General features: G+C 43.9%; 1 protein-coding gene and 1 pseudogene across 2 annotated transcripts; one reads left to right on the top strand and one right to left on the bottom strand.

The window, feature by feature from the left end:
- The first annotated feature begins 756 nt into the window (after positions 1 to 756).
- Positions 757 to 5,393, top strand: LOC123085401 (protein DA1-related 2-like; annotated as a pseudogene). Its single transcript, XR_006439710.1, has 12 exons — positions 757 to 1,267; positions 2,482 to 2,621; positions 2,800 to 2,884; positions 2,976 to 3,102; positions 3,187 to 3,307; positions 3,462 to 3,545; positions 3,644 to 3,763; positions 3,935 to 4,147; positions 4,230 to 4,292; positions 4,384 to 4,499; positions 4,607 to 4,665; positions 4,765 to 5,393. The product of XR_006439710.1 is annotated as a protein DA1-related 2-like (transcript).
- Positions 5,394 to 6,248: 855 nt separating this feature from the next.
- Positions 6,249 to 9,743, bottom strand: LOC123085400 (mitochondrial substrate carrier family protein V). The gene is made up of 7 exons (XM_044507033.1): positions 9,351 to 9,743; positions 8,686 to 8,862; positions 8,451 to 8,597; positions 7,905 to 8,006; positions 7,747 to 7,817; positions 7,597 to 7,664; positions 6,249 to 6,852 (listed from the first exon to the last, which is right to left on the bottom strand). The coding sequence occupies exons 1-7, from the start codon at positions 9,570 to 9,572 to the stop codon at positions 6,611 to 6,613; spliced, it is 1,029 nt and encodes a 342-aa protein (XP_044362968.1). The 5' UTR covers positions 9,573 to 9,743; the 3' UTR covers positions 6,249 to 6,610.
- Positions 9,744 to 13,682: the final 3,939 nt, after the last annotated feature.

Here is a 13,682-nt window from a genome sequence, read left to right as displayed (position 1 = left end):
ACACTATTACTACTTGGGTATTACAAATGGCATGATGCACACACGGACTATTGGTGATAAAACCCCTCATGCTACGTTTTCTTTCTGTTGCCTTGCATTTATGTCGATGTTTTTTTTTTTGAACCGGGCATCACCCCTTTCCATTACTTGACATAACGGAAATACAAAATAGTTTGTCCGGGCTGCAACTACCCAGGAAACTAGAAAGGGAAATGCGAGTTCAACGCATCTGTGGGAAATTCATTGCAAGCACTCGTCATCGAGCAGCCTGCCGCAGGGCGAAAACCCACAGACACCAAATATCAATATATGTCGATGTTATTAGTGTTACGCTGGCTCTGTTGTTTAACTGTGTGATCAATGGTGGAGAATCTCAGGACTATGAAATTCGTGGATGACCCTAGCCCTGTGGCTACCACCAAAGCTCGAACCCAGGGGGCAGCAGAACGCCCTGAGATCGTTTCAAGCCTGGAACGAGGCGCCACAGCGCCGCCGAAAAGGGTGCGCACTTGCACGTACGGCGACGCCAGCGGCAGCTTTCGGGGGAGAATTCATTCCAAGTAAGCGTACTCTTCCCGCATCGCCCCGGCCGGCCGGCTCCTCCTCCTCTTCCCCGTTCCCGCGTTTCTCCTCCACGAAAAACACAACAAAGAAATGGAAAAGCCAACGAGGGGCATACATTCCCGTTGACACAACGAATCTCTCCTCCCTCCTCTTTCCCCTCCGCCCAGCACGAGACCAGCAAATATTCGCGCCCCCGGCCGTGCACCCGCCGCTAATGCGCCATCAACTGGCGCCAGCCAGCCAGCCATCGCCGAAGATAATTTCCTAAAGCCGACGGCCGGGATCGCGCCCTTGGTTTGCTTTTACGCGGAGGAGAGGAGGGGAGGGCGAGGCCGAGATGCCGTCCGTGAGGTGTGGGCGGCCGGCCGCCCTTCGCTTCACCCTCAATCCTTTCCTTTCTGTCGCGGCCAACTCCACCACCACCACCACATAGCTTTATTCTCCAAGAACTTAAGCCCCCCTCTCCCCCTCCCTCCTCCGTCCATTCCAGCTCCTCTTGCTTCTCGATCCTCCTCCCTTTCCCCTGCTCCCCGCAAACATCGTGATCGCCGCCGTTGTTCTTGCCACCTGAAAGTTCCCCGCTGTTATTCCTCGGCGGCTGTCAGCCCGGCGCGTCGCGTGCATATATGCCGGGTTGGAACGCCGGTGGTTCCTCAGTAGATGGCCTACCCCTCGAGGGCTGCTTATAATCAGTGTGGCCACGGTAATCGAAACTCTCTGCTCCTCTGTGTCCCCTCTTCTATTTTCAGTAATTACCGTTGCCGTACGTGCATGGCTGCTCGTAGATTTTACGTACTTCGGCGGCACCAGCCGTCGTTCTCCCTGCCCTTGTCTTGTCTCGCTAGAGGTTAACTTTTGATTGCTGACTTTCGATCTGAACCGTGGGTTCGTTTCAACTTTTAGATTAGAGAACGCAGAGTGAACTGTCGGCGATCCATTTAACAACATGTATAGGTGCAGGACAAAAGGAAGCGAGTTGAGAAAAGGCGAGATGGTTTTCAGCTATATCTTTCTGTGAAACGTAAAACGACAATCAGTTTAGTCTATGTCTGCAGTCTATCCCTTTCATAGCAAACTTCGATTGATTTACCGGTCGATCGATGTGTCGGCTAACGAACCACTTTGTTTATGCACTTGTTGTATTTTGAGGCTGATATCCATTAGACCGGTCACATCGTGTGCAGTGCAACCCGTGCCAATGGCGTGGAGCAAATTGTGTTGCAATCAATCAATGTAGGAAACCCTTTCAATCAACATTTTCTAACAGTCACGCATGCTATATTCACAAGAGGGAAAGTTAGACTGAAACTGACTCTTATAATCCAGGATAAAGTGAGGTCCATCCAAAATAGTGACTGAACCTGACCCTGATTGCGCCTGCGTTGCTGTTGGTGACTGAACCGGTGCTAGAACTCAAAAAAAGGAAGATATATAACTGTGATTAGCACGGCGTAGTGGCGACCATGTTAGCGACCCAAGCAATTTCCTGTGGTGTTCTGTCCCTGTGTTTCTTGATCCTGTTCAATGCAGGTATTCTGTATTCGTCATCTGGCCTTTTGCAATGATATTCCAATTAAGCTCCTTACTATAACAATAATAAAAAGGAAAAAAACTGCAGTTAAGATTTGATTTGAGTGGATTTCCATGGTGCCGAACAAGAACAGTTGCTGTAGTCTGTACATCACATAGTGACTGAAATTCAATATACATATAACTGTGAGTGTCGGCTCATGAAGGTTCAGAGCTGCTCATGAAAGTTCTAAAGCTTCTGTGTGACCATTGTCACTCCAAACTTTCACCTGACAGGGATTAGTTGGTAGGACGTTGCTCTCCACTATTCAGTTGAGCCACTTGCTTGAAATCCTGCTGACATTTCGCTTGGCCTATTTGATGCTGACGTAACATTGCTGCACACAGAAAGAAGATCCAGCTTCATGAAGTGGCTCTGCAATTTCCTCAAGGGGACGAAGCCCGTGGAGTCGAACCACCGGCGGCGGCCTCGGGTGACCGCGGGAGAAGAGAGCTCGCTCTGGCAACAAGAACCGGTCAGGCCAAAGGTGCTGATACCCTCTCCTTGCCAGAGTCCGCCATTTTTCTTTCATATCCTCCTGAAATTCCATTGCATGAGTCGCATTCAATTCACCCCCACATTTTTAGCACTTCATGTTACCATATTTTGTGCAATCATCGAACAAATAGCTGCTTAAGCCCTTGTTTTTTTTTTACTATTTCCAGAGGGAGGATCCACCTAGACATGACAATGAAGAATTGGACCGTCAGATTGCACTCTCTCTCGCAGAGGAAGCCAAACGTACTAAAGGTACACATATACAGCATTTAACCCTGTTCGTCGTGCCTTTCTGGTTAAAAATCTGTTAGCGGTGCTTGATTTCGGTTGAATTCCAATGCAGAGCGAAACCATAACAAGGGAGAGAACGATGAAGACCTGGCCAAGGCAATGCAGGACAGTCTGAACATGAATCCTTACATGCCACACAATCCCTATGCCCCCTCCCAGGCCTTGCCTAGAGGGCAAAGGTTAGCTACATACCTTTGTTCGTCGCCTTTCCTCCAATGCCCCTGAACGAGCTAGTGTGTAAAGAAGCTATGTACATCCTGCAGGGTCTGTGGTGGCTGCAAGCATGAGGTAGGACATGGCCATTACTTGAGCTGCATGGGAATGTACTGGCATCCTCAATGCTTCCGTTGCTCTTCTTGCACACACCCTATCCGCGAGACCGAGGTAACCATCCTACACTCCCTTAAACCTTAAGAGTTTCGGCGGGAATTGAACTGTTTCTGTTGAAATTCTTGTATTACAGACAATTCTTTAAACTGTATTCAGGTGTCTTAGAAAATAGAAAGTAACTGTCACCCTTTATCTTTGTGTTTCCCAGTTCACCTTGCTAGGCGCAGAGCCATACCACAAGTTGTGCTACAAGGAGCTACACCACCCGAAATGTGATGTCTGCCTTCAATTTGTAAGACTCTTCTCTGAATGAACTCCGTCTGACAAAGAGCTAGAACTGATGTTTGGATTAGCATGTAACTTGATTTTTGTGTGCGTGCATTTCTGCAGATTGCGACGAACAGGACGGGCTTGATAGAGTACAGAGCCCATCCATTCTGGGGCCAGAAGTATTGCCCCTCACATGAGCTTGACCGCACACCTCGTTGCTGTAGCTGTGAGAAAATGGAGGTACAAATTTTCCCTTCTGCTTTTCCATCAATTTTCAGGAGATGAATGCTTGGGGTGCCAGTTATATAACTGTGCTGCAAAACATCCGCAGCGTTCATGCTGATGCTCCTGCATTTTAATTTCCTTGAATTGCCTCTCCAACCACGAAACTTTGTTATGCAAATTCTGCAGCCAAGGAACACAAAATATATGTCGCTGGGAGACGGGCGCAGTTTGTGCATGGAATGCCTGGATTCTGCGGTCATGGACACGGGTGAATGCCAGCCCCTGTACCACTCCATCAGAGACTACTACGAAGGGATGAACATGAAACTCGACCAGCAGATACCCATGCTCCTGGTTGAGCGGCAAGCGCTCAACGAAGCAATGGAAGGGGAGTGCAAAGTGAGTTCTTATGTTCAGTTAATTGGTCGAAGCAAATCAAAGCGTAATCTTCACAAATGTTAATGATCATCTCATTCTGCAGGGTCCTCACCACATGCCTGAAACAAGAGGCCTATGTCTGTCGGAAGAGCAGACTGTGAGCAGTGTAAGTACAACCTCTCAGCCTAAATTGACTTTCAGGGGTCAAATTATCCAGTAGATGATTCTTTTTGACCCTCTGCGGCTTGGCTTCTCAGATACTTAGAAGGCCCAGGATTGGTGGACATAGGTTACTAGATATGAGAACCCAGCCACAAAAGCTGACTCGCAGATGTGAGGTCACTGCAATTCTTGTCTTGTATGGACTCCCCAGGTCAGTTCATTCTTCACTGAGATCAGAACCAAATGGTGGAGTTCTTTGTCATTCTATGACTGGTGCATCATTTGTATGAAATCAAAATATTCTCCACATAATTGCAGGCTACTAACTGGCTCCATCCTTGCCCATGAATTGATGCACGGGTGGTTGCGCCTCAAAGGTACGTGTACAAACAACTTGTGCTGACTGAACCTTCTACGGCCATATTTCTATAATAATCTGATCTGAGTTATGATTGTTCGATTAATGGCACCTTCAGGTTACCGAAACCTAAGCCCAGAGGTTGAGGAGGGTATATGCCAAGTCATGTCTTACTTGTGGCTCGAGTCGGAGATTCTTCCAGCTTCTACAAGACACGCTCAACCTTCAACCTCGTATGCTTCATCCTCGTCGTCTTCCTCATATCGACCACCATCATCCAAGAAGGGTGGCATATCTCACACCGAGAAGAAGCTTGGCGAGTTCTTCATGCATCAGATTGCCAATGACACCTCAACAGCATATGGTGACGGATTCAGAACTGCCTATAAAGCTGTCAACAAGTATGGCCTTCGCCAGACACTGAACCATATACGTTTAACTGGAGGTTTTCCTGTGTAACACAAGAAAACACCATGTCCATATCGGAGAAATGCAGAGATCATGTGCACATACATAGGGAGATGAATGTGCTACAGAAGAAGGGTTCGGATTTCAGTGACCTTGCATTTTCAGAGGGGTCATTCAGAGTGAATCAGGAAAGGAACTGCATTTGCTCGAAGTAACAGGATGGAAGGTGTAATAAGATGGCATAAGAAATACCAATGTAACTAGCAGCATTGCCAATGCTAATGTATTGAGGTATTTATGTATGTATATGTGTAAAGTCAAGTTGTCTATTATTGCATATAAGCATGGGCACCGATCAGGCGAAGTGCAAAGAAAAGAAAATCGTAAGTATCCTAACTAAGCATACCTATAGAAAAACCATTAACCTCGAATCCTACGCATCTTAAGAAGGCTTCACTAACCTATCCATTAGCACCAATCAGTGCCTTCACATTATTTAGCCAGTTCTTAATTTAGCCAGTTCTTAAGTGCAAGTCAGAAATGGAACCAAATGGCATCATTCATAAGGAGCAAACGGAAGCATCAAACAGAGTTTACCTTCGAGGAGAGGAGACACAGTTGACGTCTGCTGTGGACCAGTTCTTGCGGTCCATACGCCAGGACTGATGCTAGGCGGCCTCTACAACATACAACACATTAGCATATATTTCAATGAAATCTTTCATTTTGTCTTCACCATGAGTTGTTTGTGTATGTTTTTATGTAAAAGGCCACCAGCTCATGCAGGATAAGAAACAAAAATGCAGTCAATCAATCCAGTCATAAACAAGTAATTCTATAACTTCCAACACTCTGATACAAGTACATAATCACCATGCGAGGACGGGGCAGGAGGAAGTTGAACACTTTTACAATGCCAGACCGAGTAATATTGCAACATCGGTACATCAGACAGTTAAACATAAGAGAAGATCAATGCATCAGACAGTTTATCACTAGAGGATCGATACATTAGAAAGTTTAACAACAGAGAAGATAGTGCAACCTATATAAATCGAGATAGAGCTTTGGCATTCTACACTTGAGGTACATTACAGGCATAAACCAAACAGATCCAGGATCCATATCAAGATGACCGAATGACAAGACTAATTGCAATGTTACAACCAAAATCACTGGCCATGAGTCATAATCTCACTGTAACAACATAAATTATATCAGAGGCCGTATTCCAGAGGTATGAAATCGCCAGGCTGAAGATGGTAGCCAGTACATTACCAACTGAAAATGTGAACATACACAAAACAAGGGTGGACAGCAAAATTTTGGACGACCTATGGCACTTACTGATCTTCTTGGGTGCACTACAAGAAAACCTATAGCCATATAAATACTGTTTGATGATACTGCTACGTTATGAACTCCAAAATTTAGCACCACCTAAATCCTACCATATGCTACAAACACATCTCTTCCTCCCCCTCCCTCCCTAATCACCTCCAATGCTACTCTGGCCCAGGTGTCAAAACTGTCAAGCATGATCAGACATTGGAGATCTATTCATCTGATGCCCCTTCTGTGAACATGGACTTCAGTGTCTCGTATGTCATAAAAATGAGGCCGACGCTGGGAACCACTTTGCAGTACTCAGGCAAGATCCCTCTATACAATCCTCTATAACCTTCTGTCTGAATAATATGCCCAAACGTTCCAACAAGTCCTGTCTTGTAGACATTGGCCCTCCCAGCTGCACCTTCCAACTGCTTGCGGCGTCTTACAAGATCCAATGGAAATGTAACTGGAAAATAATAAACGTAAATGATCAAATCAACGTTCACTAAGTTTGACAGGTCCATGTTCAGTAATAATAACAAAGAATAAGCTAGTGTTTCTATGGTAATTCAAATAAAAACACCTTTCTTGTTTGAAGTTTACATACAAAATCACTTGAGACCAAATTAAAATGAATAGGCAAGTGTCAAGTAATAAACAAAAATACTAGCATCAGTTACATGACAATTTGTTAACAAGAAAACTATCTGTCTCATTGCATATAATTTCATATTCAGGTAAACATTTAATCATGTCAATTCTTTTTCAGAAAATTTGTATTGTTAGGCTGTGTTATTGTTTACCATCTATGGACAATCCTGATAATCCCTTTTGGCTAACAAGCTTTTACGTATGTATAGTTTGGCTAACAAGCCTTTTCCTATCTCCACGGCTACAATCCCACACCGGATAATAAAATATGTTCAGCACAGGACAGTTTAGCAACCACAAACTCGGTCTTAGTAATACAGATGATACTATTCCTCACTTCTAATTTAACAACATTGCAAGGTAGAGACCTACCATTGACGATCTAGATACTTGGTGGGATTTTTTTACATAGAGAAATATAGGCATTTAGACTTTTCTTTGAAAACTAAGTATTTTCCAACATGGAACTGGGCCAATGAGTTTCTGAGAATCTGATCAAGCCTACTAGATTATCAATGAGTTTCTGGTAACAAGGGCAGTTTATCTATAGATCACTTACAAGTTGATGATGCAACTCCCGAAAGGCTTCCACAAGCCAAACTGATAAAGATAGGGGAATCACATGGCCTGAAAAGAATTGCAGGTAACACAAATTAAATTGATAGTTGCATGAATATGAACCAACATGTATCCTTCCTGTACAACTTACCGCTCTAGTAGCCAATGTGAACGCAGAGTTTCATAAACTGAGAAGCTTATTGCTATACTGGGGCCTACACCCTGTATTTCAAAGAATCGCCAAAATGAGATTTTATAATAGAAAAGCTCAATAAACTGGAAAATCAAATAAGTGCCAAATGTCCGTACCAGTAAAGTGGGACCAAGACCCTTGTACAACCCCCTGGGACCCTCATCTCTGCAGATCGCAAAAAGAGCATGGGATATGCCCCTGTAGTAGGCTGTGTTCGTCTGCAATCATTGAAAAAGAAAAATTGGTTCAGATGCGTAGCTGAACACTGTGAGGCAATGTTGGAAACAGTCTTCAAGTATGCTCAAAGCAAATAACTCCCCATCCTGACTGCAAGGAAATAAAAGGAAGGATGAGGGGGAAGGGGGAGAGTATGCAGGCTGTGTATGTTCGCTCTTGGCATGGGCATTGCCCAGGTTTTATTGCTGGCAATTATGTGTCCCATCTAGCAGTATGTCAAGAACGCTAACATCAAACAGTTTGTTTACTAATATTTTTGCAGGGCATGGCAAGAGGTGACAAAAGTATTACTTCTCTCCAATAGAAAATGAGAATCATCAACCATGTTATTGAAACTGTAGTCTTCTCCAAACAGATATTAATTTGATCACAGGCATTTCAAGTTTCAAGTGTGAATTTCTACAGAGTTAGTGATAGCAGCTTACCTGAGCAGCCAGACGTGTCCGTACCAAGTCCAGTGGATATGTCAAAGAAGCTGCAGTTATCCCAGACAAGCCACCGCCTACCATTCTGACACCAACATCGGCACCCAATCCACCATTACTGTCGAGACCAGGTATCATCTGAAGCCACTGCACACCTCAACATTAATCAGATTAAGCACATATCATAAGTGGCAAGAATTGCAAGTGAATTTTATACAAAAACACCTGTACTTACATTCTTATATCTCTCGTATGTATAGAAACTAATCGAGGAGTAAGGCAACCGATGTGCAATAGTTACAAGATTTCCTTTCCAGAAGGCTCGTAGCCCTTCTTCATAGACAATGCGGGACGCTTCACGCCATATACTAGTGTTGCGCATCGTAGCCACATCTGAGTGCATTCCTTGCACCTGCGCATAGAAATGATACAGATTTCAATGGCAACCATACTATTATTAAGAAAAGAGGACAACAAAAAGAGCTCGTTTTACCCATATAGACCATGGGCGCAACCGAGTTCAACACTGTCCGGTCAGCCATGCGTCCATGTGCGCACAAGCTCATTATAACATCCGGTTGAGGTGTACGGCATGGAGTGCGCCGCGCATACGCGCCATCGCACCACAGTACAAGTCATATATATGTGCACTAGGATTTGATTTGTCTTTACAGTTGTTTTTTCTTTTGCCTTGGTGCTAGAATTGTTAAAAAAATGCTTAAAAACTCCCATTTCTCCAGTATCCTAAAGCAGAATCATTCCCAAGAAGCTCAATGAAGTAAGATGCCACTCGTCGTTTACTAATATATACAGACCAACAGTTAGCATCAGAGGCTAGAGCAGTCTGGTGAAGAAAATAGATAATAAAGCAGTCCGAGCGGGCATGGATAAACGGCGCACCTGAAACAGGATGGTGAGGCGGGCGAGCGGCGCGGTGCAGGTCTTGCTGACGGCGCCGGCGACGCCGCCGGCGAGGAGGTGGAGCGTCGTCCCAAGCTTGGGCTGGTTGTGGTGCTGCTGCGGCTGCGGCTGCTGCTGCTGCGTCGAGTACCTCCGCGCGGCGACGGCGGCGGCGCCGTCCACGGTCGCGGCGGCCATCCCCACGCTCGCCTCCGTCTGCATCCGCGCACTCCCCCGCCGCCAGTCCGCCGCCGCCTCTGGGGCGTGGGCACTGGCGCGAGTGACCGGATCGCGCGAAGGCAAGGCGGTCGTCACTAAACCCTAGAGTTTGGGGGCGGACTGTGGGCGCAGGGCCTAGGGTTTGGGAATGTTTTTCTTTTTTCGACGTGGGTCGGCAAGCGCGAATAAAGCCGAGACCAACTTGGGGAGAAAGAGACGCACCAGTAACGGTATCTCTACTCCTAATGGACGAATTTCTCTATTTTTAATGGACGAATTGGTTGAATAGTCTCCCCACTTTCAACCGGTTTATTTTCAACCGGTTTTTCTTCGTCCCACCTCCCACCAGCCCCTCCCACCGATTTTTCTCTTTTTTTGTCTGACGGGCAATACCCAACGTATTTATGGTAATCAATCATAATTAATCCACGTATAGTAATAAATCAATCCAGGTATGGTAAGGTCATAACTCAGGAAATTTTGAATATGGTAATTATATGGTAATAAATTTAAATTACCCCAAAGGCTATCAATCCAGGTATGGTAAGGCCATAACTCGGGAAATATCAAATATGGTAATAAATTTAAATTACCACCAGGTATGGTAAGGCTATCCACGTATAGTAATAAATCATATAGTAATAAATCATAATTAATCCACGTATAGTAATAAATCAATCCAGGTATGGTAAGGTCATAACTCAGAAAATTTTGAATATGGTAATTATATGGTAATAAATTTAAATTACCCCAAAGGCTATCAATCCAGGTATGGTAAGGCCATAACTCGGGAAATATCAAATATGGTAATAAATTTAAATTACCACCAGGTATGGTAAGGCTATCCACGTATAGTAATAAATCATATAGTAATAAATCATAATTAATCCACGTATAGTAATAAATCAATCCAGATATAGTAAGGTCATAACTCAGGAAATTTTGAATATGGTAATTATATGGTAATAAATTTAAATTACCCCAAAGGCTATCAATCCAGGTATGGTAAGGCCATAACTCAGAAAATTTCGAATACAGTAATTATATGGTAATAGATTTCAATTACCTCAAAGGCTATCTCTACTCGTAATGGAGGAGTCTGCGGTCATGATGGTCGGTTTTGTACTTTCGTTCGTCAATCGTCGTCCCTTCCAATTATGTCGTCGCACACGAAAAAGGAAACAGATCCCGTTTTCTGATCCTCTTCAAACCAAATCAATGATGGGGCACCCCTCAAAAGAAAACCAATGCCCACATCCTTTGGGACTTTCAGCGAGAGGTCTAACCTCTGCTCGCATGCAGCCCGCCGCCTCTCCCGTTGCAGAATGCCGCCGTCCTTTCGATGGCTCGCTGCCGTCGCCACCGTCCCGCTAGCTGCTGGCCACCTTGCTCGGCGCCTCCCAACGCCACCTCCCCTGCCTCCGTAATGGCGAAGGGTTCGATTCCATGGACACGAATCTGGTAGAGTGGTAGTGTTGAGAGGAGACCAAAGGAGTAGGCGAATCAAGAAGCGGCAGTTGCATCAAGTCAACTCCAAGTCACAGGTACACTAATTATCTGGATTTTTGTCAATCCTCCTGATCGTGCTTACGCATTGGATGCAACTTTTGCCTGGCCAGGTGAATTGAAACTGATTTGCGACCGGAAGTAATAAACCAATATAGCTTCATAGTTTTGGCGTACTCAGATGAAGCGACGGGTTAAGCAAACAAGCAGTTGCAGAAGTGTCTTGGCTGCTGGTCGTGTGGGGTTAATTAGCGCATGCATTGGCACAGCCATCCAGCTGCAACGGCGTGCTTTTTGTTTGGAAAATTTTCTTTGGTCAAATATGAGAATGCTCTTGGTGACCAAAATGCACTACTTCTCAATCTCTAGCTGGTTTACCTGTGTGATGTGTAAGTTTAGCTGACATGATGTTAAAATTGTAAGACAAGATCCTCAAAACCATGTTTACTATTTCAACAAAATTAGAGAAACTACCAGGATAAGCAATGCCTTGCTTGGTGCTGATTTCCCAAAATTAGCAAAAAAGAAAAAAACCAAGTACATAAAAATTTGGATGTGCTCTGAGAGTCAAAGCGAGGAGCGAAGACCCAGAAACAATTAATGTGGAGATAAGGAAACCTGCGGAGGAAAGGAAAATAACAATTTCCCATTAAGTTGCCATATATTTAACTTCAATGGTTGCAGATCCACTGATTATTTGTCTCTAGGTTCCTTGTGGCGGTATTCTTCAGGGTGATAATTTCGTTGCTTGTAGTATAGTACTAAAAACCCCAGTGGGATTATATGACTGTCATATATATAAATGAACTGTTTGTTAAAAACACACGCACAAAAGTGGAGCTTCTTAGAGGAAGTCATTATCTAATATATATACTATTAAAGAAATGTTGCTACATTGCCATTTCACACACAACCATTAATGAAAAACAATTTAAAAACCAAGTGCTGAATCAATTTCAAAATCAAGCCATTAATGTAATTAGTTAGTCAGGCAGTTAATTATGTGTGCAATTAATTAGGTCTATTTAAATAAGCATTTTTTTGCATTGAATCAATTCAAAAACCGAATCATTAATTCAACTAATTAATTATACATCCAGTTAATTAGGATTGTGTACAATTAGAAATAGGGATTTTTTGAATTAGACAAATAATTAGTTAAATAGGAAAACAATTAATAGGCATGCAGATAATTAGGCATGCCGTTAATTAGGCATGTTATTAATTAATTAGGCAGGTAGTTAATCGTGCCGAATCAGTTTGAAAGCGTTTGTGGGCGAGGACGGCCAGTAGCTAGGCTATCGCTGCCATTGGTGACTGCCAACATGCTCTCAACGACATGGTTGGCCAGCGTTTGCCAACATAGATAACAACCACCACGCCTCATGACATGAGCGACCAAGCATTCGTAAAGATGGATGATGACCGTCGTCCACACACTGATGGTTGCCAAAATGTTTGTGGTCGAGGATAACAGATGCCATAGAACAAGGTCAACAGTCGCGTACTTGAGGACGACCAAGCACTAACGGTCGAGGGTTCCGACCGCACCCGCAAGGACGATGGTGATGACCTACGACAATCGGTCACACGCCACCACTACCACTCTTTAAATATTATTTCATCCCGTAGCAACCCACGGGTATTTAGCATCATATATGTGAGATCACTTCCCTAAAAGACAGATATAAGTTTTTTCTCGATCTCCTTTCATAATAAAATAATATATTACTTCATAACAAATTGCTAATCCCCATGCTATATTATTTATTATTATCATTATCTCTACTATTAATTGACAGTCACAAGTTTTCTATGGGCATACGCATACGCCCGCTCTTGCGGAGGGACGTCGTGCATGACACCATGGAAGATGTCATGGCTGGGTCTAACCCTGGCGCGATGCTCGAGAATGCCAGGGAGTGGATCACGGCATCAAGGACGACCGTGACGGGAGGTGGCTCGTCAGACCGCCATGTGGACGCGGTCATATTATATTTCTTGTCAGTCAAATAAAAAGCTAGACGGCTACATTCTCAAATCAAATGTGTCCATTTAAATGTCAAGAAATTTATTAATGAAATGTGTCCTACATTACTCGGTAGTATATCGTCATAGTCGTTTGGTAGCAGCCATTCATGCGAAAATAATTTAGAAATCAAGCACTAAACCAATTTGGAAATCAAACCATTGATGCAATTAATTAGGTTCATTTGAGTATGAATTTTTTCGCACTGAATCAATTTAAAAATTGAGTTATTAATGCAATTAATTAATTTGTTAGCCAATGCCTACAGATAATTAGAAGTAGGGATATTTCCAATTAGTCAGATAATTAATTGATTTGGTTGGCAATTAATTAGGCATGTAGAGAAATAGGTAGGTCATTCATTTTTTGTGTACTTAATTAATTAAGCAAGCAATTAGTCATGGCGAATCATTTTGAAAGCGCTTATGGGCAAAAACAATCAACGGGCTCTCAGTTACATTGCAAAGCACCGAGCACCGCTTGCTAACATGGACAACGACCACCATGCGCTCGCGACATGGGCGACCTAGCATTCACCAAGATGGATGAAGTCTATGCTCCGCGGGATGTCCACTCGA

This window comes from Triticum aestivum, chromosome 4A (assembly GCF_018294505.1).
Source record: "Triticum aestivum cultivar Chinese Spring chromosome 4A, IWGSC CS RefSeq v2.1, whole genome shotgun sequence".
In the NCBI taxonomy this organism is placed as follows: Eukaryota; Viridiplantae; Streptophyta; class Magnoliopsida; order Poales; family Poaceae; genus Triticum; species Triticum aestivum.
This window is presented reverse-complemented; position numbering and strand designations above follow the sequence as displayed.

Excerpts from the sequence above, each read along its gene's own strand:
- LOC123085400 (XM_044507033.1), bottom strand. The coding sequence starts at position 9,572 with ATGCAGACGGAGGCGAGCGTGGGGATGGCCGCCGCGACCGTGGACGGC. Across the intron at positions 8,863-9,350 it reads GCCTCACCATCCTGTTTCAG|GTGCAAGGAATGCACTCAGA; the intron begins GTGCGCCGTTTA and ends TTCTATGCGCAG. Across the intron at positions 8,007-8,450 it reads GGACACGTCTGGCTGCTCAG|ACGAACACAGCCTACTACAG; the intron begins GTAAGCTGCTAT and ends CAATGATTGCAG.